This window comes from Paroedura picta, chromosome 2, assembly GCF_049243985.1.
Source record: "Paroedura picta isolate Pp20150507F chromosome 2, Ppicta_v3.0, whole genome shotgun sequence".
In the NCBI taxonomy this organism is placed as follows: Eukaryota; Metazoa; Chordata; class Lepidosauria; order Squamata; family Gekkonidae; genus Paroedura; species Paroedura picta.
The window spans coordinates 91223955-91250221 of NC_135370.1; the positions used below are offsets into that span (position 1 = coordinate 91223955).

General features: G+C 43.2%; 2 protein-coding genes across 5 annotated transcripts in view; both read left to right on the forward strand.

The window, feature by feature from the left end:
- TPH1 (tryptophan hydroxylase 1) overlaps positions 1 to 12103 on the forward strand; it is a 40697-nt gene extending 28594 nt beyond the window's left edge. For both annotated transcript variants that reach the window (XM_077321588.1, XM_077321587.1), the window contains exons 8-11: positions 516 to 642; positions 5141 to 5236; positions 6068 to 6201; positions 6877 to 12103. In XM_077321588.1, the coding sequence (XP_077177703.1) occupies positions 516 to 642; positions 5141 to 5236; positions 6068 to 6201; positions 6877 to 7051 (532 nt within the window). In that variant the 3' untranslated portion in view covers positions 7052 to 12103. The remainder of the gene's footprint in view (positions 1 to 515; positions 643 to 5140; positions 5237 to 6067; positions 6202 to 6876) is intronic.
- Positions 12104 to 15296: 3193 nt separating this feature from the next.
- Positions 15297 to 26267, forward strand: part of SERGEF (secretion regulating guanine nucleotide exchange factor) — a 105353-nt gene continuing 94382 nt past the window's right edge. For 2 of the 3 annotated variants that reach the window (XM_077321595.1, XM_077321596.1), the window contains exons 1-8: positions 15420 to 15577; positions 17069 to 17207; positions 18909 to 19064; positions 19677 to 19771; positions 20098 to 20158; positions 21837 to 21950; positions 23394 to 23456; positions 24954 to 25112. In XM_077321595.1, coding sequence (XP_077177710.1) covers positions 15533 to 15577; positions 17069 to 17207; positions 18909 to 19064; positions 19677 to 19771; positions 20098 to 20158; positions 21837 to 21950; positions 23394 to 23456; positions 24954 to 25112 — 832 coding nt within the window. In that variant the 5' untranslated portion in view covers positions 15420 to 15532. Of the gene's footprint in view, positions 15578 to 17068; positions 17208 to 18908; positions 19065 to 19676; positions 19772 to 20097; positions 20159 to 21836; positions 21951 to 23393; positions 23457 to 24953; positions 25113 to 26267 lie in introns of all 3 variants that reach the window. The other variant, XM_077321597.1, reaches the window with a different exon arrangement.

Sequence of the window (26267 nt, forward strand, 5' to 3'; positions counted from 1 at the left end):
TAGCAGTTAAGAGCAGCAGACCCTAATCTGGAGAACCAGGTTTGATTTCCCACTTCTTCCCATGAAGCTACCTGGGTCACCTTGGACCAGTCAGTTTTCTAATTCAGCCTCACCTCCCTCATAGGGTGTCTGTTGTGGAGTGGGGAAAGGAAGGTGATTGTAAACTGCTTTGAGACTCCCTGGGGTAGAGAAAAGCAGGGTACAAAAAAACAACAACTCTTTTCTTCCAATCTATACCCACATTGCATATGATTGAACAATTTTTAACAATACAGTCCTATGCATTGGATCCAATGGACTTAGAATGGTGATGAGGATTGCACTGTAAGTCACTTTGTAATGAGGTAGCCTGTATGTTGCACTAGAATAAATGTTAGTCTTTAGGGTGCCCCAAGATGCTTGGCAGTTAATTCTCCTCATGTATCACAATGATTGAATAATGCTTTGACACACCAGATGGGAAGGCGAAGTACCTGGTTCAACATTAGTCCCTTCCTTCCCTTCTGCATTTCCAGTGATACCTGTCACGAACTTCTGGGCCACGTCCCTCTTCTGGCTGAACCCAGCTTTGCACAATTCTCCCAGGAAATGGGCTTGGCATCACTGGGAGCATCTGATGAAGCTGTTCAGAAGCTAGCAACTGTAAGTAGAAGATGCCTCATGCAGCTGCATAGTCCTCAGTTTCAGTGTTCTCAGTGTTATGCAGCCCTGTCAACAAGCTCCAATATTTTAAAAAATCCCATAGGCTGAAAATATATCAGCAAAGATCTGATGATTCCTCATGAATCATAGAATCATAGAGTTGGAAGGGGCCATACAGGCCATCTAGTCCAACCCCCTGCTCAACACAGGATCAGCCCAAAGCATCCTAAAGTATCCAAGAAAAGTGTGTATCCAACCTTTGCTTGAAGACTGCCAGTGAGGGGGAGCTCACCACCTCCTTAGGCAGCCTATTCCACTGCTGAACTACTCTGACTGTGAAAATTTATTCCCTGATATTTAGCCTATATCGTTGTACTTGTAGTTTAAACCCATTACTGTGTGTCCTCTCCTCTGCAGCCAACGGAAACAGCATCCTGCCCTCCTCCAAGTGACAACCTTTCAAATACTTAAAGAGGGCTATCATGTCCCCTCTCAACCTCCTTTTCTCCAGGCTGAACATTCCCAAGTCCCTCAACCTATCTTCATAGGGCTTGGTCCCTTGTCCCCAGATCATCTTCGTCGCTCTCCTCTGTACCCTTTCAATTTTATCTACATCCTTCTTGAAGTGAGGCCTCCAGAACTGCACAAAGTACTCCAGGTGTGGTCTGACCAGTGCCGTATACAATGGGACTATGACATCTTGTGATTTTGATGTGATGCCCCTGTTGTTACAGCCCAAAATGGCATTCGCCTTTTTTACCGCTGCATCACACTGCCTGCTCATGTTTAGTTTACAATCCACAAGTACCCCAAGGCCTCGTTCACACACAGTGTTACCTAGAAGTGTATCCCCCATCCAGAAGGCATGCTTTTTATTTTTCTGACCCAGATGCAGAACTTTACACTTATCTTTATTAAATTGCATCTTGTTCTCATTTGCCCATTTTTCCATTGTGTTCAGATCTCGTTGAACTCTGTCTCTATCTTCCGGAGTATTTTCCAGTCCTCCCAATTTGGTGTCATCTGCAAACTTGATGAGAAGTCCCTCCACCCCCTCATCTAGATCATTAATAAATGTGTTAAAAAGTACCGGGCCGAGCACCGAGCCCTGAGGTACCCCGCTACTCACCTCTCTCCAGTCTGATGAAACACCATTGACAACAACTCTTTGAGTGCGGTTCTCTAACCAATTCCCTATCCACTAACTATCTGAAGATCCAGATTGCAGTCCTTCAACTTATCCATCAGAACATCATGGGGAACCTTGTCAAAAGCTTTACTAAAATCCAAGTACATGACATCAACTGAATTTCCACGATCCAGCAAACCTGTTACTTGGTCAAAAAAGGAAACCAGGTTGGTCTGGCAGGACCTGTTGGAGATAAATCCATGCTGACTTCCTTGGATCACCAAATTGTCCTCCAGATGTTTGCTGATCGCTCCCTTTAATATCTGCTCCATTATCTTCCCCACAACAGAAGTCAGTAGTTTCCCGGGTCATCCTTCCTCCCTTTTTTGAAGATCGGAATAACGTTTGCTCTTTTCCAGTCCTCCAGGACATCTCCAGTCCTTAAAGAGGTCCCGAAGATGATGGACAAGGGCTGTGCAAGTTCTCCGGAAAGTTCTTTGAGCACTCTCGGGTGGATTTGAACTCATCCAGTGCAGCTAAATGCCTCTCAACAACCTCTCTATCCATGTTAACCTGCCACCCAGACACTATCCTTTGGCTACTGCCATCTCTAGATGTGCCTAAACCCTTTGACCTGTGGGAAAAAACAGGTGTAAAATAGGCACTAAGCCTTTCTGCTTTCTCTGCATCTTCCGTTAGAGTTTGTCCATCCACACCCAACAGTGGGCCTTTACTTTACGTTTGTTCCTCACATAACTGAAAAATCTTTTCTTGTTACAATGGGCTTCCCTGGCCAATCTTAGTTCACTCTCAGCTTTGGCTGTTCTGATGATTGATCTACAGTGCCTAGTAACCTGTAGGTACTTTCGAGCTCTGTCCTTCCCTCCATTTCCTGAACATTTTCCTTTTCTTTCTTAGTCCCTCTTGAAGTTCTCTGTTCATCTAAATAGGCTTCTTAGACCTCCTGCAGTGTTTTCGTCCTTCTGGGATATTCATTGATTGAGCATGCAATGGCTCTTGTTTGAGTAGCGCTCACCCTTCACATGCTCCCTTCCCTTCCAGCATTCTCGTCCATGGTATGACACTCATCATATCTCTGAGTTTATTAAAGTTTGCCCTACGAAAATCCAACATCCGCGTCTGGCTACAAGCTTCCTTGACTCCCCATCTCAAAAGGAATTTTATGAGGACATGGACACTTCCCCCTAGGGTCCCCACCTCCTTCACCTCATCCACCAACTCTTTCCTGTTGGTCAGTATTAAGTGCAATATGGCTGAACATCTTGTGGGTTCATCTACCATTTGCTAAATGAAATTGTCAGCCAGGCAGGTCAGAAAGTTTCATGACTGAGGACGCTTTGCAGAGTTTGTTTCCCAGCACACATCTGGGAAATTGAAGTCACCCATGATGACAAGGTCCTGCCGCTTGGATATTTTCTCAAGCTGCTCACAAAGTGCAGCATCCACATCCTCTTGTTGGTCAGGCTGTCGGTAGCAGACACCAACCACCACACTGTTTGTTTTCCCCTCGCTTATTTTCACCCAGATGCTTTCCACTGTAGATATGCTCTCCTTCACTATGAAGAAGTCCACAAAAAAGCAAAGGAAATCAGGAGGCTGACAAATCAATTCTTATGTGTTCAGTAAAGGTAAAGTTTATTCCAATATGTAGAGTAACCAGAACGGGGTCCTAGGTATTCCAATCAGTTTCCCCAATATTTTTTCAGTGATTACTCCTCTTTATATATTCTCAGTTTGAAGAAGGCTTAATACAAATCAAATTATACAATATCACATAGGCATCTGCTCCAACATTATGAGGTTGTATTAAGCATATGCTTAACTTGGTCAGTGAATCAAACAAAGCTTCGCAGTGCTTTCACTGGGTTGTTCCCCTTGTAAATAAAAACAAATGGCAGAAACAACCCCTACAGAATGAGATATCTCAGTGTCCACTGATTGATAATTTAAGAAGCTCACATACCTTTAATATGTCACTAATTAGTTTGATGCTGTATGCTGTTTTCATTACAGCTCTGCCCAAAATAATCCCTGTTTAATCATTCCATGTTGTGTGTTCTTAAACTCTACATAACAGACTGGAGATGTGGCTAGTCATGGTATGGGTGCCTGGCAGGTTCTAATCTGCTCTCTAGTTTAAAGTACATTGGAGGAGGAAGTGACTATGCCTCTTCTGCCCTCTTCTTCCTCCTCCTATGCCTGATCCTTTCCTTGTTGTCATAAGCAAGACTTTATCTGTATTACACTGCATTTGTGAGATGACAAGATGACAGGAGCAGTGGAGAAATAGGAAGACCACAACTACCCCTTCTTGCAAGTCGGTGGTAAATTTAAGGGGGAGGGGAATGGTCCAGATTGGGAAGGCAATTAGGTTTTCACTTCTGGACCACTGTTGTTTCCTTCAAGGTAAGGCTAGGTTACCTGACTATTTTTCTGGGGAAACTTTCCACAGGTCCCTGGTGTTTTAGTGGTGTGGTGTCCCCAGTTCCCAAGTTTGAATGGGGGGGGGGGGATAGGCAACCAACCAAACAGTGGTATACCAGACCATTTTACTTAGTGCAGCATCTCTCATGCTGTATTTAAAATTTGAATGTGTACTGTGGTAGTTCTCATCTGGAAAATCTGGTAATTCATATCAAGCTAAAATGACTAAACTAAGGCTATTATACTGTTGTCACAATCAGCTAAACCCACAATGGTCCAAGCCAAGCAATGGACCTTCACTTGACCCATCCTTGTAGTCGATCCCCCAATCACCAGCCAGCCGTGATTACCAGGTGTTGTTGCCTCTGTTGGGACAGAGCTGCTGCATTTTGAACCTTGCCTGGCACTTTCCTGATGTTCTGGCCTGGCATTCCCAAGCACCTCTGCTCTAGCCTCGGTTATACCCAGGTAATTTGAGTGTAATGAACAAAATATCTGCCACTGGAGGCTCCAAAGTCTCTTTATGCCAGGGGTAGTCAAACTGCGGCCCTCCAGATGTCCATGGACTACAATTCCCACGAGCCCCTGCCAGCGAATGCCATGGACATCTGGAGGGCCGCAGTTTGACTACCCCTGCTTTATGCCATATTTCCAAAGTCTCTTTATGCCATATTTTAACCAGCAGAGGGAGCATGAAACCACCCAATACTCAAATATTAGAAATGGAGAGTGCTTCGAGTTGCATCCACCTCATGGGGGTTCCAAGGCAAGAGATACTGTGTCTTCCTCATGGTAGCAGCCCTGGTCTTTCCTCATGATCTGTTATTCAAGTACTGACCTTCCTCAGCTTATGAAGTCTGAGAAAACCAGACTTGTGTGGGCTGTGTGTTACACTCTTTCTTTTCCTCTTAATTCCTTTATTAGTGCTACTTTTTCACTGTGGAGTTTGGCTTATGTAAACAAGAAGGGCAGCTAAGAGCCTATGGGGCTGGCTTACTCTCTTCTATCAGTGAACTAAAGGTAAGCCCTCTAATTACAATATTTGCTGTAGGAATATCATTTAAAAATGTTTTACATCCAGACAAGACTTACCAATTTGCTGAGGATTTAGGGACATATTTTTTAGGACACATGCTCGGTTGATACTGGTCCTTTGTCAGACCCATTGGGTCAAATTGTCATCCTGCACAATGCTCTCAGCATTCAAGCAATTGCTCAACATTCTCCAGAAGCAGAGTGACCCTACCTTTATACTGCAATATTGAGGAGTGTTTTTAACCCTCAAGATTTTCAGAATTGGATTGAGAAAGCATGAGAGATTGTGTGGATCTTCAGCTGCTTCGCATTTGTTGCCGAAGCTCTGTGGTAGAGAAGCCCTGATTGGCCAGGGCTGAATCCGTTGTAGAGAAGCCCTGATTGGCGAAGGCTGTAAGCTTTTTTTGAAGGCGAAGCCCTAATTTTCTCTCAAGCTCTAGAAGCCCTAACTTCTGTGAGTAGAGATTTGCCTCGTGTGTTTTTTTCCTCCCTCCTCTGCTCCCACCCCCGCTTCAAGAAAACAAAGAAAGAGGCTCCTGCTGCGCTTGGCTCCCCCCTCCTCTTCTGAGTCTCCCTAAGCATGTGCAGAACACTTTTCTGTTTCAATGGGGAGGGAGGGGAAAGAGGAAGACACGAGTTCAAATCGATCTGGATTCAATAGGATTGACAATGGAATAAACAAAGTAAGTGCAGATTCAGCCCAGGTTTCAGCTTCAGCATATCATCATTTGCAGCCATGTCATCTCTGAAGATGCTGATGTCTGTAATCTGTGCTAACTGTAATCTTTGAAACATTTTGCATTGTCTGTTGAGCAGCATGCACTTTCTGGAAATGCGAAGGTCAAGCCCTTTGATCCAAATGTCACCTGCAAACAGGAATGCATGATCACTACATTCCAGGATGTTTACTTTTCTTCTGAAAGCTTTGAAGATGCAAAAGAAAAGATGAGGTAATTGAGTATCATTGAGTATCATTATGGTCTTCAAACTGAAAGCTACTTTGAGACTTCAAGTGGTGATAAGTGGGGGTATAAAAACGAACTCTTCTTCTTACTATTTTATTTATTTTTTATTATTATAATAGCATGATTATTAAACTTCAGCTGTGCTCATAAAAAAGCTGTAGAGTGCAAAGCAATTTTATAACAATAATAAAGAATAAATATAATAAATAAATAATTTAAAACACAATTCATTTAGGAATGCTACAAGCATCTGCAAGAGAAATCTTATTCAACCTGGATGCAGGAAGAAAAGACTAAAATATAGAGAGACAGCAGCCCTGACAAACATCAAAAGTAGCTTGTCCATATGGGATGGGAAGCCACTGCAATCATCTTATTTATTTATTTATTCATTCATTCATTCATTCATTCATTCATTTATTTAAAAAGTCAGGTTGTCAACTGCATCTATTAGTTTCTTGGGTAAACTGAGTGAACAAATTATGGAAGTTCCAAACTAAATGACTATTTTGGAAACAGCCCTGGAGAAAATGCCTAAGTTCTGTTGATGTTGTTTCAACTATTGTGAGAGACAGCAATAGACTCATACCTAAAGTAGTTACTGGTTGAACACTTAGGAAGACTTCAGCTGATTTTTATCATTTTTTCCCATTTGAACAGGGAATTTGCAAAGACAATCAAGCGCCCCTTTGGAGTGAGCTATAACCCATATACTCAAAGTGTGCAGATCCTGAAAGACACAAGGAGCATTGCTACTGTGGTGAACGAACTGCGGCATGAATTGGACATTGTCAGTGATGCTCTCAACAAGATGGGCAAGCACCTGGGAATATAACCTATCCAAATACTATCATCCATTTTGCACTCAGTAGCTAAATATATTGTTTCATTTTGATGCAGAATTATACATTTCAAAACTTATAGGATAAAGAATGAAAAATTATTTTACTTAAAGCCGTGCCCTCACTGAAATATTTGATTATCTAGGGTCTTGGGAACTGCCTGGTGGTTCTTGTGGACCAGTTACATCAAAAGGAATACAAACCCATTGCTCTGTTTCTTAGGATGGTATCCTGCTTAGGATGGTATCCAGTTATTTGTTTTTGACAAGAGCATAAGTCCCTTTTAACTCAGTGATAGCTACTTCAAAGTAAACGTGCTTAGGATTGTGCAAAGTGACATGTACAGTGTATTACAATAATCCTAACTGTAGAGAGGAGGTGGGAGTAGATGGTAGCTGTGTGATGATTGGCTCCTCCTATTATAGTCTCACATGAGTACCTGTGGCTTGCATACAAATGTGGGGGAGCTGCCACTAGTTCAGCATTCCTACAGTATCAGTAAACTGCATATCTCATACGGGTTTCCTTAGAAGCAACTATAATCATACTTCTGGTTACTTCATATGCGTTTTTATCGCTTTGATTGCTATATCAAGTGACAACTTACATGTGTGAATGAACCATCCCAGATTAATAACCATAGCCACAAAGCCCTTGGTATTCAGCACTATACTTTTAAATAGGAGCAATTTAGATAATTAGAGCTATCAAATTATATGTGAACCACCGTCTAGTTCAGGGGTAGTCAAACTGCGGCCCTCCAGATGTCCATGGACTACAATTCCCATGAGCATTCTCTGGCAGGGGCTCCTGGGAATTGTTGTCCATGGACATCTGGACGGCCGCAGTTTGACTACCCCTGGTCTAGTCTAAGGGATTGGTTCTAAGGTACAGAATGTAATGTGATAACTACCCTTACATTTTGAGAAGTTGAGTTGATGAATAGCTGCATTTAGGTATCACACGCATGCAGGCTATCAGGATATAGGGTACTGAAACTGTTTACTGTTTAGATCAGTGGTAGCTCATGGAAAGCCACATTCATAATTGCCATCAACAAAAAGAGCCACATGACAATCATATGCACCAACCAAACACATGCATGTACAGTAATATAAAACTATTAAGTATGTAATTGTGACTATAACCTTTTAAAATTACCAGTGTACCTTCAAGCATGTAGGGTTTACCATTGCTGAGCCATTGCCAATGCTTGTGTATCTGGAACACGGAAACGACTTCCCTGACTTTCTCCTCAGCATGAGGTAGAGCAGCTGAGGTGAGATTGCCGAGGTGTCCAGAGGAGAGCAAGCTGGCTGTGAAGAAGGGGGACCAAAATCAGCCAGCTTTGTCTCCTCCAGACTGCCACCAGGGAGTTGGATGGAAGCATGGAGGCTATGGAGAAGAGTCAGTAGTTGTAGGGCTGTTCATCCCCCCCCCCCTGGAACAAGGCCCACAGCTCAAAGAGGCATGTTTATCTTCTTGATATATACGATACCTACATTGTTCTCCGCTCCATTTTATTCCCATAAGAACCCTATAATGTAAGGTGGGCTATGAGTGTGTGATGGCCCAAGGTCACCCGGCAAGCAGAGTGGAGTTTGATGCTGAGTCTCCCAGATTCTAGTAAAGAGTTCCCTAACCTTTTTGAGCCTGGGCACAAAGTGCTGGGTGTAGCCGCAAAATGGCTGCCACAGGAGAGAGAGCCATCTATCTAATGACTGCTGCAGCTTACCCTTAGTCGCACAGTGAAAACAACATTTAAAAAAAACCGCATGATCAACTCCCCTGTGGCCAGGCAGGAGTCTTGTTGGTCAAAAGTCCCACCTGGTCTCACCCACTTGGCAGGCACCAGGATGCCCATATGCGTCATGTTAAGGACCACAATCCTAGTCCAGCACTGTAACTACTACACATCACTGTCTTGCTTACAGTTTACACATTCTCCAGACCCTATGGTTATGGCTACTTCAAGTTGGGAACAACCTGCACACACATTTGTCATGGACTGTTCTTTTTAGAAGCTTAGAAATGCTGCTATACAAACAGCTGAAGGATTGAGAACCTTGAGTGACACAGAGCCAGAGAACCTTGAGTGACAGGCTGTTTCAAGAGATCTGATTGGTTAGTATAAGCTGAGCAGAGAGACACTTTGGAACTGAATGCTGAGGAGGTCAGTCTGATTTCTGTCCTAGCTGAGAAATGTCAAATACTGACGGTTTCTGAATTCAGAGCAGTTTAACACAAAGATCTGGGAGAAGGTTGGCAAAGAAGTTTGGGAAGTAGGCAAGGACTGCCATTCTTCTCTTGTAGTGAGAGAAGAAAATTCTCTATCCTGTCAAATAGGGAGTTAGCTCTGAAGAGTGCAGGGATCCCTGGATTGGTGTGTCAAGAAACTGCCTTTAGTGTCCCTAAAAGTCAGTGAGAAACTCAAGACGAGTCCTGGTGTTTCAAGAGGCGGGGATTGGGTACTTGGAAGAGTATATGAACCTTCTGGAAACCAAGGGTCAGAGAATACTCAAAGTGTCCTGGAGTGTTTGTGGGAAAACACTGAAACAAAAGCCTCTCAACATAAAGATTTGAGTCACTGTGACCATTTATAGACTGGAATTTTCATGCTGGGCTGCAGGCTGGAGTTTTAGTCGTGGCAGGTTACCCCACCTCTTCTTGCACCCACATGGGGTAGCATTTGGCCTGGTGCACCTCATCCACCCCCGATTTGTGCTCCTCCACAGGAGTTGGGGCAGTGAAGTTCCCAGTGCATAAACAGTTTGTGAAAAGCTGATGAAACTCAATAGCCTGACAAACATCTGAACTAAAGACTGTGTGTATACTGAGGGGCTTTACGCACCGGGATCTTTGTAGCAAATTGGTCACTGAATGAAAAATCGCCATTTAAAATAGTGGAATTCGTCGTTATGCATACCTGCCTTTGTAGTGGAATCCAGTTGCGTTTTGTAGCGTTTCCCACAGGCTTCCGGTCTCGGCAGAAATCGCTAGAAAGGAAGCGCTATTGCCGAGCTCGTCCCGCCCCTGGCCGTCAAGCAGCCAATGGGCAGCCGTTAGCATGCTCCCAAACAGCCCCTTTCCCTTTAAGAAAGGTTTTTTTTAAAAAAAAAACAGACCCATTGCAACGAATCTGTGTTAATTCGTTGCAACGGAGAGACCCATTCAGCTGCCTGGTGTGTTTGAGCTGTCGTTTGGTCATTGCCACGCTCCCTCCGAGTGAAAAAAAAAATCCCCCCCCCTCTCATGGGCCCGATTTTCGGCTGAATGAATGTGTAAAAAATAAAGTGACTGCTTAGTAGTGTGCTTAGTGACTGAAGTGTGCTTAGTGACTGAAGGGGAGGGACTGAAGCCGGGGAAGCCTCTAAACTGAAAGAGGCTCGCTGGTGCGTTTATCCCCGCTCGCTCAGAGAAAAAAAAAAAAGGCGATCGCTTCGCTGGAAGATCAGAGAAGACAGCCAGGGGGAGGGACTTTGTAGAAACCGCAACAATGTTAACGCACAGGTCTTTTTCGCTAGTGTTGCAGATTGGTTGCAGGACTGTATCGCTTTCCGGAGGGTGAATCCACTTTTGGGGGTTTCCCTGAAAGCGCTACAAGGAAGCGCTTTTTGCAGATTGGTTTCAGGTGTGTGGCAGATTGTCGACGACGTTGTGCAAAACAGCAAATCAGTAGCGTTTTCAATTGGCAACCATTGTGCTATTTTGAAGGCGTGCAAAAAGCCCCTGATTTTACCTCAGATATATTTACAATGAGTTCATAAATTTCATCCCCTGGTTTCACCTGATCTTTGCCTACTATGTTGAATAAAATATTTAGTTAATTTTGAATTTTAAAATGTCTCAAGTGCTATTTTTAGTGGTTTAGTTAAATATCATACTGACACGGTGGGACAACTGAAGTTCTTCAGTAAATAAGAAAACAGACCACTAGGGATGCTCAGTTAGACAGAGGGAAAATCTTTTGTGCAACCAGGCAATGGCTTTGATCACTTTCTTCAGCTATGAAGTGGGTACCACATTATAGAATAGTGCACAGAAGAATCCGAGGTAACAAATCAAAGAGCCACATGAGGCTCTAGATCCAACTTGAGTATCACTGATCTGGATATTCTTTTGAATTGGTAAACTTTGATGGATATTGAACCAACTAGCAATGGGGCTAAAGCCTCCTCAATCACAAGGAGCAACACAGTGTACTGACTGCTTCCAAGTTCTCGTACTCTACTTGGTCACAAGTAGGAAACTGCCTGCCTGCACCTGAAGGGCTTAGTGGGTATGGAGTGGGTGTAAAAATCAAGGAGCGGGGGGGGGTGTCTGTTGAGGTATGATATGTGGAATCTGGATGGAGGCTGTGGATGGTCATACCACTTCTGGAGGTGTGGCAGAGAGGCATAGCCAGCGGACATCACTTCTGGGGGGTCCTTGAAGCCTGAAATTTATTCCAGGGGTTCCTCCATGGTCAAAAGGTTGGGAAAGGCTGCTCTAGTATATGGGATTAACTTTAAAAAAAATTGAATGATGATTGGCCTTGATAGATCCATTAGTTCATTTACAATATACAAAGATGTGTTTGACGATCATTAAACAGTAGTTTATTTTTAGGATGTACAAACTTTGCCAACTATGTTAATGGTTTTACAGTGATGGTAGATTTTAAAGTATTCAGAGTGCTTAGTCAATAAAAGAACTCAATTTTTACTGTCAGTGCTATTTTCAGATGGATAACTGTGTTGGACAGAAGCAGCAGAACAAAGTTTGAGTCCAGTGGCACCTTTAAGACCAACAACGTTTTATTCAAGGTATAAGCTTCCATGTGTATGCACATTTCTTCAGTGACTTATCCTGATACTTATACTTTGAATAAAACATTTTTGATCTTAAAGGCGCCACTGGACCCAATACTATTTTCAAATATACAATACAGAAAATCAAACAAACTGCATGCTGTTTATTATGTTTGAAACTTGGGAAAAGTTTAAGATGACAATAAAATTGTGAGCGATGGAACCAGCAATATCTTCTTCTTCTTTTTTTTTACAAGTTACTGGATTTAATCTTTACTATATGACCAGTCATGAGCCTCTTGGGGTGCAGGGTGGTAAGGTAGCCGACATGCTGTCTGAAGCTCTGACTATGAGGCTGGGAGTTCGATCCCAGCAGCCGGCTCAAGGTTGACTCAGCCTTCCATCCTTCTGCGGTCGGTAAAATGAGTACCCAGCTTGCTGGGGGGTAAAATGGTAATGACTGGGGAAGGGAATGGCAAATCACCCCGTATTGAGTCTGCCATGAAAACGCTAGAGGGCGTCACCCCAAGGATCAGACATGACTCGGTGTTTGCACAGGGGGTGCCTTTACCTTTATACGACCAGTCTGCTTGTTCTCACTTCATCATGCTTGTCTGACTCATGAATATATACTTTTTCTATGTTATAGTATCCTGTATTTATTGACAGAGGATGGTTTTATGGGATTACAATATGGGAAAGTAATCTCTGTACTGTTGTCAGCTGCAGTTGCTGGAGATCAGTAAGGATAGGTGAGCCCTTATAATCCTATTAGATTATTATGCAGTTTTTGAAATGGTTGAACATGAAGGGGTGGTGATGTACCTGCAGACCCCTGTGGGAATTGTTGAAGTGTTCTAATTCCTAGCAGGGATTAGTGAGAGGGGGATGTGATGATTGTTCCCCCTAAGACCTTCTTTGTGTGATCTCCAGAGGGATCCCTATTCCAAACAAGGGGTTCAGTTGAAGTAATGAAGCTCCCTGATTCCCTTTTAAGTCTAGCAGTTAAATGCCTTCATCCAGAAACATTCTTATGTATGCACAGCTGCAAGTAGACAACCCTTCTTCCTCCTCCCCAAAATTCATTACCTAAGTATGCAGAGACTGTAAGGAGGAATGTGAATATATCTTCCACAAATACCTGGTCGGGGTATTTAAAACCAGCTTTAAAACCATGCACAGAACTGTTAAAAATCCGCCGTATTCAATGGTGTTCATTCCCAGAGAACAAGTCTTGTGATATCTTAGAAGACTAGCAATTTGTGTCATGAGCTTTCATGGTCCTGAAACAAATAGCAACTTGAAGCAAAGTGAAAGAGTAAAAAGCACTGCCTTTTTTATCTAGAGCAATGATGTGTGTGTACATGTGGAGGAGAGACTAGAAATGCAAAGGCCCAGGAAAAAAAACTCGTAGCTCCCAAGGGTCTTTGGAGAAAAGAATTAAGTAGGTCCCCTCCCCCACCCCCAAAATTTTGCTGCTGATACAGAAGCACAGTGACCATTCACAGTAGCACCAGATAAGCCAATCTAATTCTGAACATGATAATAGGTCAGAGTAGTTCTGCAGTCGAACTGTCTGCTAAGGAGGTGGTGAGCTCCCCCGCACTGGCAGTCTTCAAACAGCGGCTGGACAGACACTTGTAGACTGATCCTGCACTGAGCAGGGGGTTGGATTAGATGGCCTGTATGGCTGCTTTCGAAGAGCCTCTTGTGGCGCAGAGTGGTAAGGCAGCAGATATGCAGTCTGAAAACTTTGCCCATGAGGCTGGGAGTTCGATCCCAGCAGCCGGCTCAAGGTTGACTCAGCCTTCCATCCTTCCGAGGTTGGTAAAATGAGTACCCAGCTTGCTGGGGGGTAAATGGTCATGACTGGGGAAGGCACTGGCAAACCACCCCGTATTGAGTCTGCCATGAAAACGCTAGAGGGCGTCACCCCAAGGGTCAGACATGACCCGGTGCTTGCACAGGGGATACCTTTACCTTTACCTTTTTATGGCTGCTTCCAACTCTTTATCATTATGAGTCTAACCACCCAGCTGGAACAGACCAACGATCCATCTAATACAGCATCCCAGTTTATTTTATCTTTTCTCCCCTGTGAAGTAGGTTAGGCTGCGAGCATGTAACTACTCTGGGGTCACCCAGCAAGCTTCTGTGTTAGAATGGGGACTCAAACCCAGATCCTAGTCCAACACTGTATTGATTACAGCATACTGGTTTATTGGGGATTATATATATAGCTGGACCGAGGCAGGTCAGTGCTGCTTGTGCTATTAGACCGGTCAGCAGCATTTGACAGTGTCAATCATGAGCTCTTAGCTCACCGCCTTGCTGAAACCGGGATAGGGGGCACAGCCCTGAAATGGCTGATCCCCTTTCTCCGGGGTCAAGGACAGAAGGTAGCAATAGGAGAGAGAGTATCTAGTCGTCATCAGCTCATATGTGGAGTCCCACAAAGAGCAGTCCTCTCTCCTATCTTATTTAACACCTTCATGCATCCTCATGCTTAGCTGGTGCGACAGTTATGCAGATGACACCCAGCTCTTCCTCATGATGGACGACAGCCCTGATTATTCCCCAGAATCCTTAGCTCCTTCACCAGGCATTGGGTTGAGGTCCCCTAAACACCCCTGCCATGATCTGAGCCATGCTGACTTCTCAAGGGTTCATGTTAAAGTTGAGAATTGTTGTCACATTCTGAATCTGTTGTAGTATTGTTATAATTTGTTACAATAAATTTTGGAATCACTCTTATGTTACTGTCACTAGATTTCTATGTATATTCATGATGATTTATGTAAACTACCCTGAGCCTTATGGGAGGGCGGTACAGAAACCCAATAACAAATAAAAAAATGTCAGTTCTAAATGTCAATCATATTATCTTATCAGTACGCCATAGCAACTTGTTTAAATAATGTTTACAGGATTATACATCACATATACTAATTATTAATAGGCAAATACAAATGTAATCTTGTGGTAGGCTTTATTTATAGACATCCCTGAGCACAAGTATCTATATGTCCAAATGCAGACTGCTACAAACTGAGCTTGCAAATGGAGACAAGCAACACGCTCCAGGGCTCTTCACTAAATCCCCCAGTTCTCCCTGCTGTCAATGCACAATCAGGCGAACAACACTGTATTAGTCACTTGAAGACCACTGGTGAAGAGGGTTACAAGGCCAGGTCAACTGGGTGACGACTCTCCAACCTCTGCTGTGAAAACTCTGCTCTTAAACCCATGTAGATTATTTCGGAAGGGTACATGCTGAGAAGCGCTCCAGTACGGACGCCTCCCGCCCCACCCGCAGCAGCACTGAGCCGCGAACGACAAGAGGCCACGGCCACGGGGGCTCCACCAGGCTGACCGAAGCCAGGAGCTCCTTCGCTCAGCCAATCGGTGCTCCCCTCGGCACTGAGCCCCGCCAATCCCCACAGGGGCCGGGAACGGAGGCTCCGGACGCGAGGAGCGAGAACGACCCGCCCAGCTTCCCAGAGGGAAAGGGCGAAAAGCGCGCCCTCCGCCACGCCCACCACCGCCTCCCTTCCCCAACCAGCGCCCCGGCAGCACAAGCCCCGCCCCCGCCCCGCCCCCCGAGAGACGAGGAGGAAGAGCGGCCGCCGCTCCCGTGCCCAGCGGAGCTTCCGGAGGCGGCGCCGTGGTCGGGTCGGCTTGCCAATGGATGGTCCGCGGGGAAATTCGAGACAGACGCTGTTTGTTTGGGTAAGTTCCTGCCGTGGGCGGAAGCGGCTGCAGGGGGCCTGGTGAAGCGCCAAGGCCGGGGAAGGGGGCGCCTGGGTTCCCCCTCCCCAAACCCTTCTCTATGATGCGCCTTTTCCAGCGCCTGCAAACTGTTTTCATAAACACCGTTGGGGGGACATTGCGCGCGTCTTGCGGGCTGTGAGGCCTTCACCGGGCGAAAGGGATGCCCTCCTGGGTTTCTTGAACAGGGGCGGGACAGAAAGCCCTTGTGGGATAGCAAGTCTCTGAATGCCAGTGCTAGAAGGCAACATGGCCAGTTTATTGGTCTTCCAGTGCTACTGGTTTGTCACTGTAACATGGGGTGCTGCGCTAGATCAGGGGTAGTCAAACTGCGGCCCTCCAGATGTCCATGGACTACAATTCCCAGGAGCCCCTGCCAGCGAATGCTGGCAGGGGGCTCCTGGGAATTGTAGTCCATGGGCATCTGGAGGGCCGCAGTTTGACTACCCCTGCGCTAGATGAACTACTGATATGATTGAGTAGGGCTCTTATGGATTAAGGAGCAGACAACATTTATACCAGAGTTAGTCCCAGGTCGCTAAGGTGTTGATCATCAGTGCCTTGAATAAAACCTGGGAGAATCAACACAAACAATTTTAGTGCAAGTGTGATGTGCTGATAGCAACTACAGCTGTTTAATAACAGTGTTTTAATACATCCATCTATGGTAAGCAATGTCTTGACAAGAACTCGAAGAGCTGATGTTGTATGGTGCATAGGGTATTATTAAACCTGGGGAGATCTACATTTGAATTCTTAGTGAGAAAGCTGACTGTGGATCTTCATATATTCATTCATTCAATTTTTAGGCCACTGCTCCTGGCTTGCCAGCTCACGATTACTTGCAATGTAAAAGTACAATATGGTAATAAAAGTACATTAAAAAAAACCACCCATACCCCCTTGCCAGTCATCTCCCCCCCCCCCCGATACCCAGGGAATATTATTGTTGGACATATCAGAGGAGGGGCTAAGATCTTCCTTCTGCCTGGCCTTGGCCAAATGCCTGGAGGAAGAACTCTGTCTTGTAGGCCCTGTGCAAATGTGTTAGTTCCATTAGGGCCCTTAGCTTTTCCAGGAGCTCATTCTACGAGGTGGGGGCCAGGTCCAAAAAGGCCCTGGCTGTGGTTGAGGCCAGGACAACATTGTGAGGGCCAGGGATCTCCATCCTATTAGTATTCACAAAGCGGAGAATTTTATGTGGGGCATAGCTTAGTCTGTTTTGGCCTGCATGCATAGCTTAGTCCTGCTTCACAGAGTTTTTATGCTGGTACAATCATAACATTTATGTAAGCATTCTGAGCTCCTTGATTACAAATGTGTTAGAACTAGAATCCAGAATAATAGTTGTTCATTGGAAAACAGTGCTAGATTTAAATGTGTAATCCTGGGATTAATTGGGTTAAACAAACAGGCCTGTCTCACTTTTTTTTTTGCCTCTGTTGCTTACAGGGAGCAAACAGTTATGGACAGCTTGGTCTTGACCATAAACAAGATGTGCTCCTACCCCAAGCCCTGAAAGAGTTTGCTGGTAGTCCAAAAACCCTCAGAAATGTTGCTGGTGGAGGGGGACATTCTGCAGTTATTACTGGTAAAAAATTAGCTTTCATGTTTTCAGTGCATAGCAATCTCTAGCCTAGCCTATTTTCAAACGTCATTAATGCCATACTACTACCTGTGTGTGATCTAAGCTTTCCCAACAGTTGCAGAGGAGGAGGATGGCATACCATTTAGCTGATGAGCCTTTCAATTTGTGTTTTCAAACAATGAATATGGTACAAAAATGGGCCTGCAACACATAACAAACATCTTGTTTTAGATCGTCATATTCTGCCTCTGATGTCACCTGTATGTGAACAGTAACAGCATCTTCCAACTGCACTAGAACTTTTGCAAGATACTAATTGGAAATCTATTTTTCCTCAGATATAACGATGGAACAATATCCAGTCTACATATCGTTAGGGAAAACGTATGCTGTTTAAACCAATTTGATGAGTTGCGTTTTCTAGCAGCAGGGTAAATAAATAAATAAAAAGGTAAAGGTATCCCCTGTGCAAGCACCAAGTCATGTCTGACCCTTGGGGTGACGCCCTCCAGCCTTTTCTTGGCAGACTCAATACGGGGTGGTTTGCCAGTGCCTTCCCCAGTCATGGCCGTTTACCCCCCAGCAAGCTGGGTACTCATTTTACCGACCTCGGAAGGATGGAAGGCTGAGTCAACCTTGAGCCGGCTGCTGGGATCGAACTCCCAGCCTCATGGGCAAAGCTTTCAGACAGCTGCCTTACCACTCTGTGCCACAAGAGGCTCTTAAATAAATAAATAAATGAATACAATAAATAAATACTCAGAATTCAAGGATGAAAGAGAAATTTGAACCGAGGAGATGCTGGGAAGATATAGTCTTTAAAGATTTTTTTTTAATCCCAGAGTAATACAGACATAGGAAGGAGTTGAAATGATCATTATTAATTACATCATAAAATGATTCAGTATGGTTCACATGAAACTGGTTCAGCCATATATAGCAGTCACACAGTAAGAGTGTTGGATTATCCCAGATGCAAGCATTGACTTTTGAATGCTTGGGACAGGAACAGGCAACACCCCTACGAAAGAAGTATGGTCTTAAGGATAGATGAGAGAAAGATGTCAAGAAACAAATCTGCATTTACCATACAAGGAATTTTTCTGTGGAAAGGCTGATAGTCATGTTTATATTTCTGTGTTACTGTTCTTTAGAAATAAGTTACAGCGAAGGTATGTCTAATCTGTCTGCAATGTACATTTGATTTTCATTATATGTACATTGAGTAATTATCATGTATTGCTGAAGATATTATTGAAATTCCATACATATCCTGGTTTAGGAATATCTGTGTGAGACTTACTGTGAAAATAAGATGTATTTATGTAATACTCCATACCGCTTCTGTACATACATGTACTGGGGCTTCAGGCTATGCCTCTGTACCACTACTCTGTGTACTCTGCCTGTACACTTCTAGTTGCAGTGTGCTAGTTGGAGACAAGATGTCTGTCATGTGGAGTTATCAATGGAATTAATAGTGTGCAAGTTAATGCACTTCATGTTGCATTTGTGGGTCCTACAGATTTCAGTAATTGGTTCAATGTTATTTTCTTAGAGCAAATTGTGAAAGACACAGCTATACATTATTAGGATGTTTTTTTTCTAGACTTTCTGGTTGAATAGTGATTGTTGAATTATCATATGTATATGATTATATCTTCTGCCTGTTGCGTATCTTAATGATATTTGGTTATTTTGCAGATGCTGGAGAACTGTTTTTGTGCGGCCAGAATAAAAATGGGCAGTTGGGACTTAATCATATAGAAGATGTGCTACATTTTACATTATGCTCTTCTTTGGCTGGTTTTCCTGTAGTACAAGTTGCCTGTGGTTGGGACTTTACAATCATACTTACAGGTAAATCCATTATGCCAAGTTTGAAATAGATAGGGGAGGGAAGGTGGCATGGTCCAGTCTGATCTTGTCAGATCTTGAAATCTAAGCAGGATCAGTATTTGCATGGAAGGCCACCAGGATAGTTTGCAGAAAAAAAGCAATGGAAGTCACCTCTGCTTCTTACTTGCCTCGAAAGCCCCTTGCTGTCATTGCTATAAGTCAGTTGTGAGTGGATGGCACTTAATGCATGTAAAACAGATATCATGTGGAAGCAACAGGGACAAGTTCTACACCTTCAAAATGTCCAGAAATGTTTTAGTGTACTGTGAGTGAAATCACAAGGATCTTTCTTTGACTTGTACAAACAAACAGTGTTATTGGGCATTCAGCTGAGAACTGTTAGATTGTAATGCAATGATTAAGACAATTATTTATGAGCTAGGACTTCTGATTAAGCCTTGTCCTCACTATGTGGCCCTTGTGTCCTGGGCACACAAACAAAATTAGATGGGAGAAGCAGGATCCTTGCAAAAGAGAGAGTAGTCAATAAAAGCACCAACTGGCGTTAGAAGAGACAGAATGTATGTAGTGTATCTTGAGAGCACTGTTGCAGTGTACCACTCCGTCTTACAGAAAGTGGCCACGTTTTATCCTGTGGATCTAATTCTTTTGGTCAACTGGGAGTTCCTTATACTCCAAGAGGATGCTCTGTCCCACAGAAGATTGAGGTAGGTGTCTGAATATGTGTGCATTATACACTTAACTATGTTGTGATACTGCCCATTTGAATTGGCTATTACAAAAGAAAGAGTCATCATTTAGGTGCAGAAATGAGATGGCCCCTTCCTCCAGATGCTGTCACCTTAGGTGAAGAAGAAGAAGATGCTGATTTCTTGGTTATGTCTGCACTCTCTATTTATTAACCAACTTTGCAGCTTTGACAATACCAGTAAAGAACATTTCAAATATAGTTATGCTGCACAGTAAACATTTCTGTGAGGTTAGTTGGATTATCGTAATTTGTAAATGTGTCTCTTTTCCCCTCCTCCAATAGTCTTTAAAGGACAAAGTGGTGAACATTGCAGCTGGACTCAGGCATGCACTTGTTGCCACAGGTAAGTACAATTTTGAAATAAGGTTCTGGGTTTTTTAAAGCTGAGAAACCATTAAAAACTTCTGTGTTTGGTCAAATAAGAGTCCTGTTTATCCAGGAATCATTGTTAAATGATTTAAAAGAAGGAACAGAGCAATTGAGAGACCCGCCACGAGCCGCAAGGGAGTGGCGGGATATAAATCTAATAATAATAATAATAATAAGTCCATAGTTATTTGTTGACAGAGTAATGTAATAATTTGAACAAAACCCCCTGCACCCCCATTTATTATCATTGGCTATTAATGTATTCGGGGGTGGACGTTAAAATACATTTATATGTTTGTTTTATTTGACTGTTCTGGTCTAAAGGATACAGCCATTTAGTGACTTATTTTAAAGCCCAGTGATGGAAATAAATAATAATCTGTCCCGTTCAGCAGATATTAACTGTGAAGTATGCAAATATCTTGTAAATAGAGATTTATATAGTTTTGACATAAAACCAGTTTAAGCAGGGACTGGGGTAGCCAATGTACATTCTCTACAACTTCAAGTCCGATGGCCTGACAACAGCAGAGCAATACTGTGCAGGACTAAAGTGATGCTGTGACTAACCCAATCCGGGGTATATATTTTGCTGCTCTGTCACATATATTTGCTTTGTTTGTATGTATTGGACCTTATAGTACTAAAAACTGTAGTAATTAATTGTTACTTTATTTTGGGTAATATTTTGAATCTACACTACTGAGACGGAGTTTAAAAGCCCATATATGAGGGACCGCCTTTTGCCCTATATCCCCCGCAGGGTTTTACGCTCTGCGGGGGCTAACCTACTGGTCGTTCCCGGCCCCAAGGAAGCCCGCCTGGCCTCGACTAGGGCCAGGGCCTTTTCGGTCCTGGCCCCAACCTGGTGGAATGAGCTCCCGGAAGAGCTGAGGGCCCTGCGGGAATTACCAGCATTCCGCAGGGCCTGTAAGACGGAGCTCTTCCGCCAGGCTTATAACTGAGGCCGGGCGGAAAGAAGATCAGCCCCCCCCCTCACAAACTGGCGGTAGAGAGCGTCACCCCCCTCCGTAGATGAGGATGCGAAGAGCAAATGAGTAGATTACGCCATTGCTGTTACAATTACTGTAAATTATTGGTTTTTATTGTCATTTTATGGTTTTAGGGGACGGGGTTATGTAAGCCGCCTTGAGCCTTCGGGGGGAGGCGGGGTATAAATATAATAATAATAATAATAATAATAATAATAATAATAATAATAATAATAATAATAATAATAATAATAGGAGAGAGCCTTTGGTGGCTATGGTGCCCTTCAATGTAATGGGATATAAGTCTGCATGGGACTGCCGCAGTGTTGTGTTGTCTATGAAATGACAAGGAAAGCCTGGTCATAGATAGAGTCTGTGCAATTGCCAAAGCATTCCGTGGCGTATAGGGTAAACGCTCTGTTAACTCATTTAATTCATGTTAATTTCAGATACCATAGAAAAACGGTCTTTTGATACATCACACAGCATCTGGTCTGCTGCCAAGCGTTCACTAATCAGAGTTGTAGATATAATTTGTGTTGACATGTTCCAAATATCAGCTGGTGCTAATATGGATATTGATGCACACTACAAAGTCTATTAGCAAAAGGAAATATTACACATTCATTTTCAATTTCTTTTTGCACACATGTTGACAAGAAAATGGTTCAGTGTTCCAGTGGGGAACTGGCATGGTGTCTCATGCAAAGCGGTCATGTCAAGGAAAAATGATTCCATCTTTCTTGCGAGCAAAGGAACCTTGCAAAGTAACAGGTCAGTTTTCTAAAATATAATTTGTAGTTATACTTGTAGTGTATTATTATTTGAAATATTCAAGCACTAGAAATATAGCCCATTGCACTTTTAAATGCAATGGGCACTAGGAGGGGGCAGGAAGGGGCCGGGGCAGGCGCGGTCCCCCCCGGGCCCTGGGGAGGGCTGCACGTTGGTGCGGCCACCGGAGCCGGGGTGGTCCCCTGCCCCCTCCTGCGTCCCGCGGCAGGCTCCGGCTACTTTCCTCACCGGGAAGGCTGGCCCCCCGGGACGCTGCCGGCATCATGGTGCCCCGGCCTCCTACCAGGCATGTTAGCAGGCAGCGGCGTAATGGCGGCAGTGGCCCGAAGGCGGCCAAGGTTGGGAGGTGCTGCCCCTGGTGTTTGGGCCCACTGCTTGTCAGTCTGGGGCAAGGGGCCGATGGGCTCTGTTCGCCATCCCAGACTCTGTCCACGCCCCTTGCCCTTAGCGTTTTATTTATACTGCTCCTGCGGAGCAGTTACAGATAAGGACATTCTTATAGGAGTATGTTTTAAATTTAGTTCTGGATATTGGCTCAGTTTATTAAAGGCTTGCAGCAGATATGAAATTCATGAATCCCCTTTGACAAATAATGTTGCTTGAAAACTCTGTGACTGGGCATGGGATGGTATGAAATGTAACAATGATGGTTTCAAGAGGTTCTTTACTTCAGTAGCCAGAGCCTAGGTCCTACTGTCAAGCTGGGAATGAGGACAAGTTTTGCTCCCAAGGAGATTCACCAAATAGTATAGATGTTTAAGCTTACGTTTCTTTAAAATGCTTGGAATTACAGTAATTGATGCTCAGATACAATGCAGCAGAAAAGGTACTATCAAATTCATTAGGATGCCATCATGGCTAACAAGTGGAGTCAACGAAATAAAAAACCTAACAAAGCTTGTACAAATTGGATGTACCAATGCCGCCCACTTGAGCAATTGCAAACAACAACCAGGGCAACATGCTATTTCCTTCTCCTTATTCCCTATCCTTATTTAGAACTATGTGTATTTTGGATTTTTTGTAGAAATTGCTTTACAGCCATTTCATTAGATCATCCATGACCTCGGTACACTATTTCTTTAGTTGAAACCCTATCCCTGCTAGGTTGACAAAAAACCTTCAATTTATTCTTGGTTTTTTATAGGGCAGCTGCAGGTGATCTCTAGCATATATAGAATGAACAGGGAAAGTAGTAATCTGGCACACCTGAAGTAGCTTCCTTTCCTACATATCTTGCAATTGTAGCTTGCTAATTCTCTATTAATACAGTTTCACATAGACTCATAGAGTTGTAAGGGACATCCTGGGTTATCTAGCACAATGCAGGAGCTCACAACTACCTGCCCACCCACATGATAGTATTATATGCTGCAAAAGCTCCTCTTTTGCTAGTCAGTTATCTTTGGATTATCTTTTTAGGTTTTGAGAATATCCAAATGAAGAATGTTACTTCAGGATCATATCATGCTGCATCACTTACGGGTAGGTTCCTCTGGATATGGTCACTTGATAACCTTGTTTACTGCTGACTGCCTGGTTCCAGTTCACTGTGGAATCCGGCTGACTCACTGTAATCTGCTTGCCTTCTTGTTAGCTCCAATTGTCTCCTGGTACCTGATCAGTATGTGTGAACTATAATTTCCATCAAGAACCAAAAAGATTAAAGAAATACAAATATATAGCCTAATAATGCAGTTGCAACTCCTAGAAGGTTAAAAATGCTCAAATATAAAAATATACATGTGTTTAAGATAATTAGAAACAATTTCAGACCTAAGTAATAGCCTCACATACAAAGTAAAAATGTTAAATAATATCTATTAAGAACCATATGACCCTGACCAAATGCGTTTCAGCCAGATGGCCTTCTTCAGTGGCCAAACATACATAAAATGTCATACACAGTAGCTTCGGATATAAAATAAATATTTTCCAACCAAAAAGGACCCAGTACAGGATGTTATAGGACAGAAAAATAAAGTAACATTTATGTGTTCATCAATGTTTAATTAGGTGCATTTGAGTAAGCTATATTATGAATATGACAATTTATTTAAAAATGGAAGTTATTTTAAATCAATTACTAAACTTCTTGATAGTTATTCAGGGCTGGAATAGAGTACAGAGGACTCTTTATAAGTAACTGGTTAAAACCACATATATTAAGATGGTCACTCAGCAATGTACCTGAAAAATGTAAAAACAATAAATTAAGCAAAGAGTGTTTTGTTAAATTAAAAACTCAAAACCCTTGGAAAGTAATTAAATTTAGAATAATAATTTATCTTTCATGGTACAGAAAAATTAATTCTCAAGTATAGAATGGAGCCATTAGTGTGTATTGGTGTGCAGAGGAAAGCAGTGCAAGAAAGATGATGCAGTAAAGGTAGAGGAGGGAAATGATGCAAATGATGCAATCGGGTATGGGGAGGGGATAAAAGACACTAAAGAGATTATGCAGAAATCAGTCTAAGGATACAGAAAAAGAAAGAATGGAAGGATTACAGTGTAGAAATAAATTAGAGAGTGTATCAAATATAACCAGTCTGTTTCCTCATGAAGGCCATGTGGATGTAATGTGTTCAGAATCGGGATCCAGAATGTTTAAACAAGGTAGAAGTGTAAGATGGGAGCTTGGATCTTTTCCAATGTCTAAAAATGTAGCTGTTTGTCCACATGTCCAAAGACCTTGAAATGCTGGGTCTTGATTCACATTTTTTGTTTTTTTTCTTCCTTTCCTTCTTTTTGAACTGTAATTTCCTACAGGATTTTCTCCTATCAAAGTTTTTAGAGAAGCTGAGAAGTACAGTTCCTGAAAGCTTTACCTATATTGAACGGAAAACTGAAATGAATTTCCTATTAAAGCCAATTTACATATACAAATAGTATTTTTAGCAAACAGTATGAGGAGGAACAAAGTTGTTGAGGCAGATTATGGAGTATTAACCACTTTCTGTTTTTTCCCCTTGTTTTTTAAAGCTGAAGGAGAGCTATATGTTTGGGGGAGCAACAAACACAAGCAGCTAGTGAGCAAAGATGATTTTCTTTTGAATCCTCAGAAGATAGAGCCTCACTATTTCTTGGGTGAAAAGGTTAGAAGAGTTTGGAATGGATGGACACATATGGTGGCGCAAACAGGTAGGTCATCTTAATAGGGACATTACATATGAAAATATCTACTTCTCTCTACAAAATATGTTTAGGCTAAGCTGTCACATTCTAGTATGTCAAATGGCTCCAGTTGCATGCTCCGTTACCTTTCTTCTGACACTAGTGCAGTATCTGTGACTCCTGCTATAATTGTATGTTGGGAAAAGGACAGTCCACTTGCACACATACTAATGTTTTCATGTTCTTTAAGCATGTTTGTATTGTTACTATAACATTTGGAGACCCTGAAAAAGATGGTAATAATGTAGAAGACAGCTTAACAAAACAGACATAATAGTATTATTGCTTCACTGAAGTAGCTCATTAAAGAAGCAAATGGCTTCGTAAGGTTACCGGAAAGATTATATGAAGTATAAAGAGCTATATTAAGTATTTTATATTTCATTGTAGGTTAGAACGCCCTATGCCCCCCGCAGAGCCTTATGTTCTGCGGGTGAAAATCTGTTGGTCGTTCCCGGCCCTAGGGAAGCACGCCTGGCCTCGACCAGGGCCAGGGCTTTTTCGGTCCTGGCCCCTGCCTGGTGGAATGAGCTCCCGGGAGAGCTGCGGACCCTGCGGGATCCTCCATCGTTCCGCAGGGCCTGCAAGGCGGAGCTCTTCCGCCAGGTCTACGGTTGAGGCCAAGGCTAACACCTATGCCCCCCCGGGATCTGGCATCGGGATTGGGACTGCTATCCCCCCCTCCACCTGTCAGTAGTGGGAGGGGAAGTGATTAGCCGATCTTGCCATGCTAGTTAGTTAACTAATAATGTCGAATTGTAGTCGTGGTTTTAATGGATTTTAATGGGGTTTTAAGATGTTGTAACCCGCCACGAGCCGCAAGGGAGTGGCGGGGAATAAATCGAATGATGATGATGATGATGATGATGATGATGATGATGATGATGATGATAGAAGCAGGGTTTTTTCCTTGGTTTTGTAAAATGCATTTTCACTGGGAATAGTTGCTTTCAATTTCAACTTTTGCCACCTTTGGCAGAATTCATGTACACAGGCTTCTGGTACTAAAGAATGATGGGCCTTGAGCTGGGTGCAAAAGGATCATTTGACTCACAGGAGAAGCTATTTGTGAGCATTACTGGATTCACTTCCTGGCAGTATTTGCTGTAGCAAACTAACATG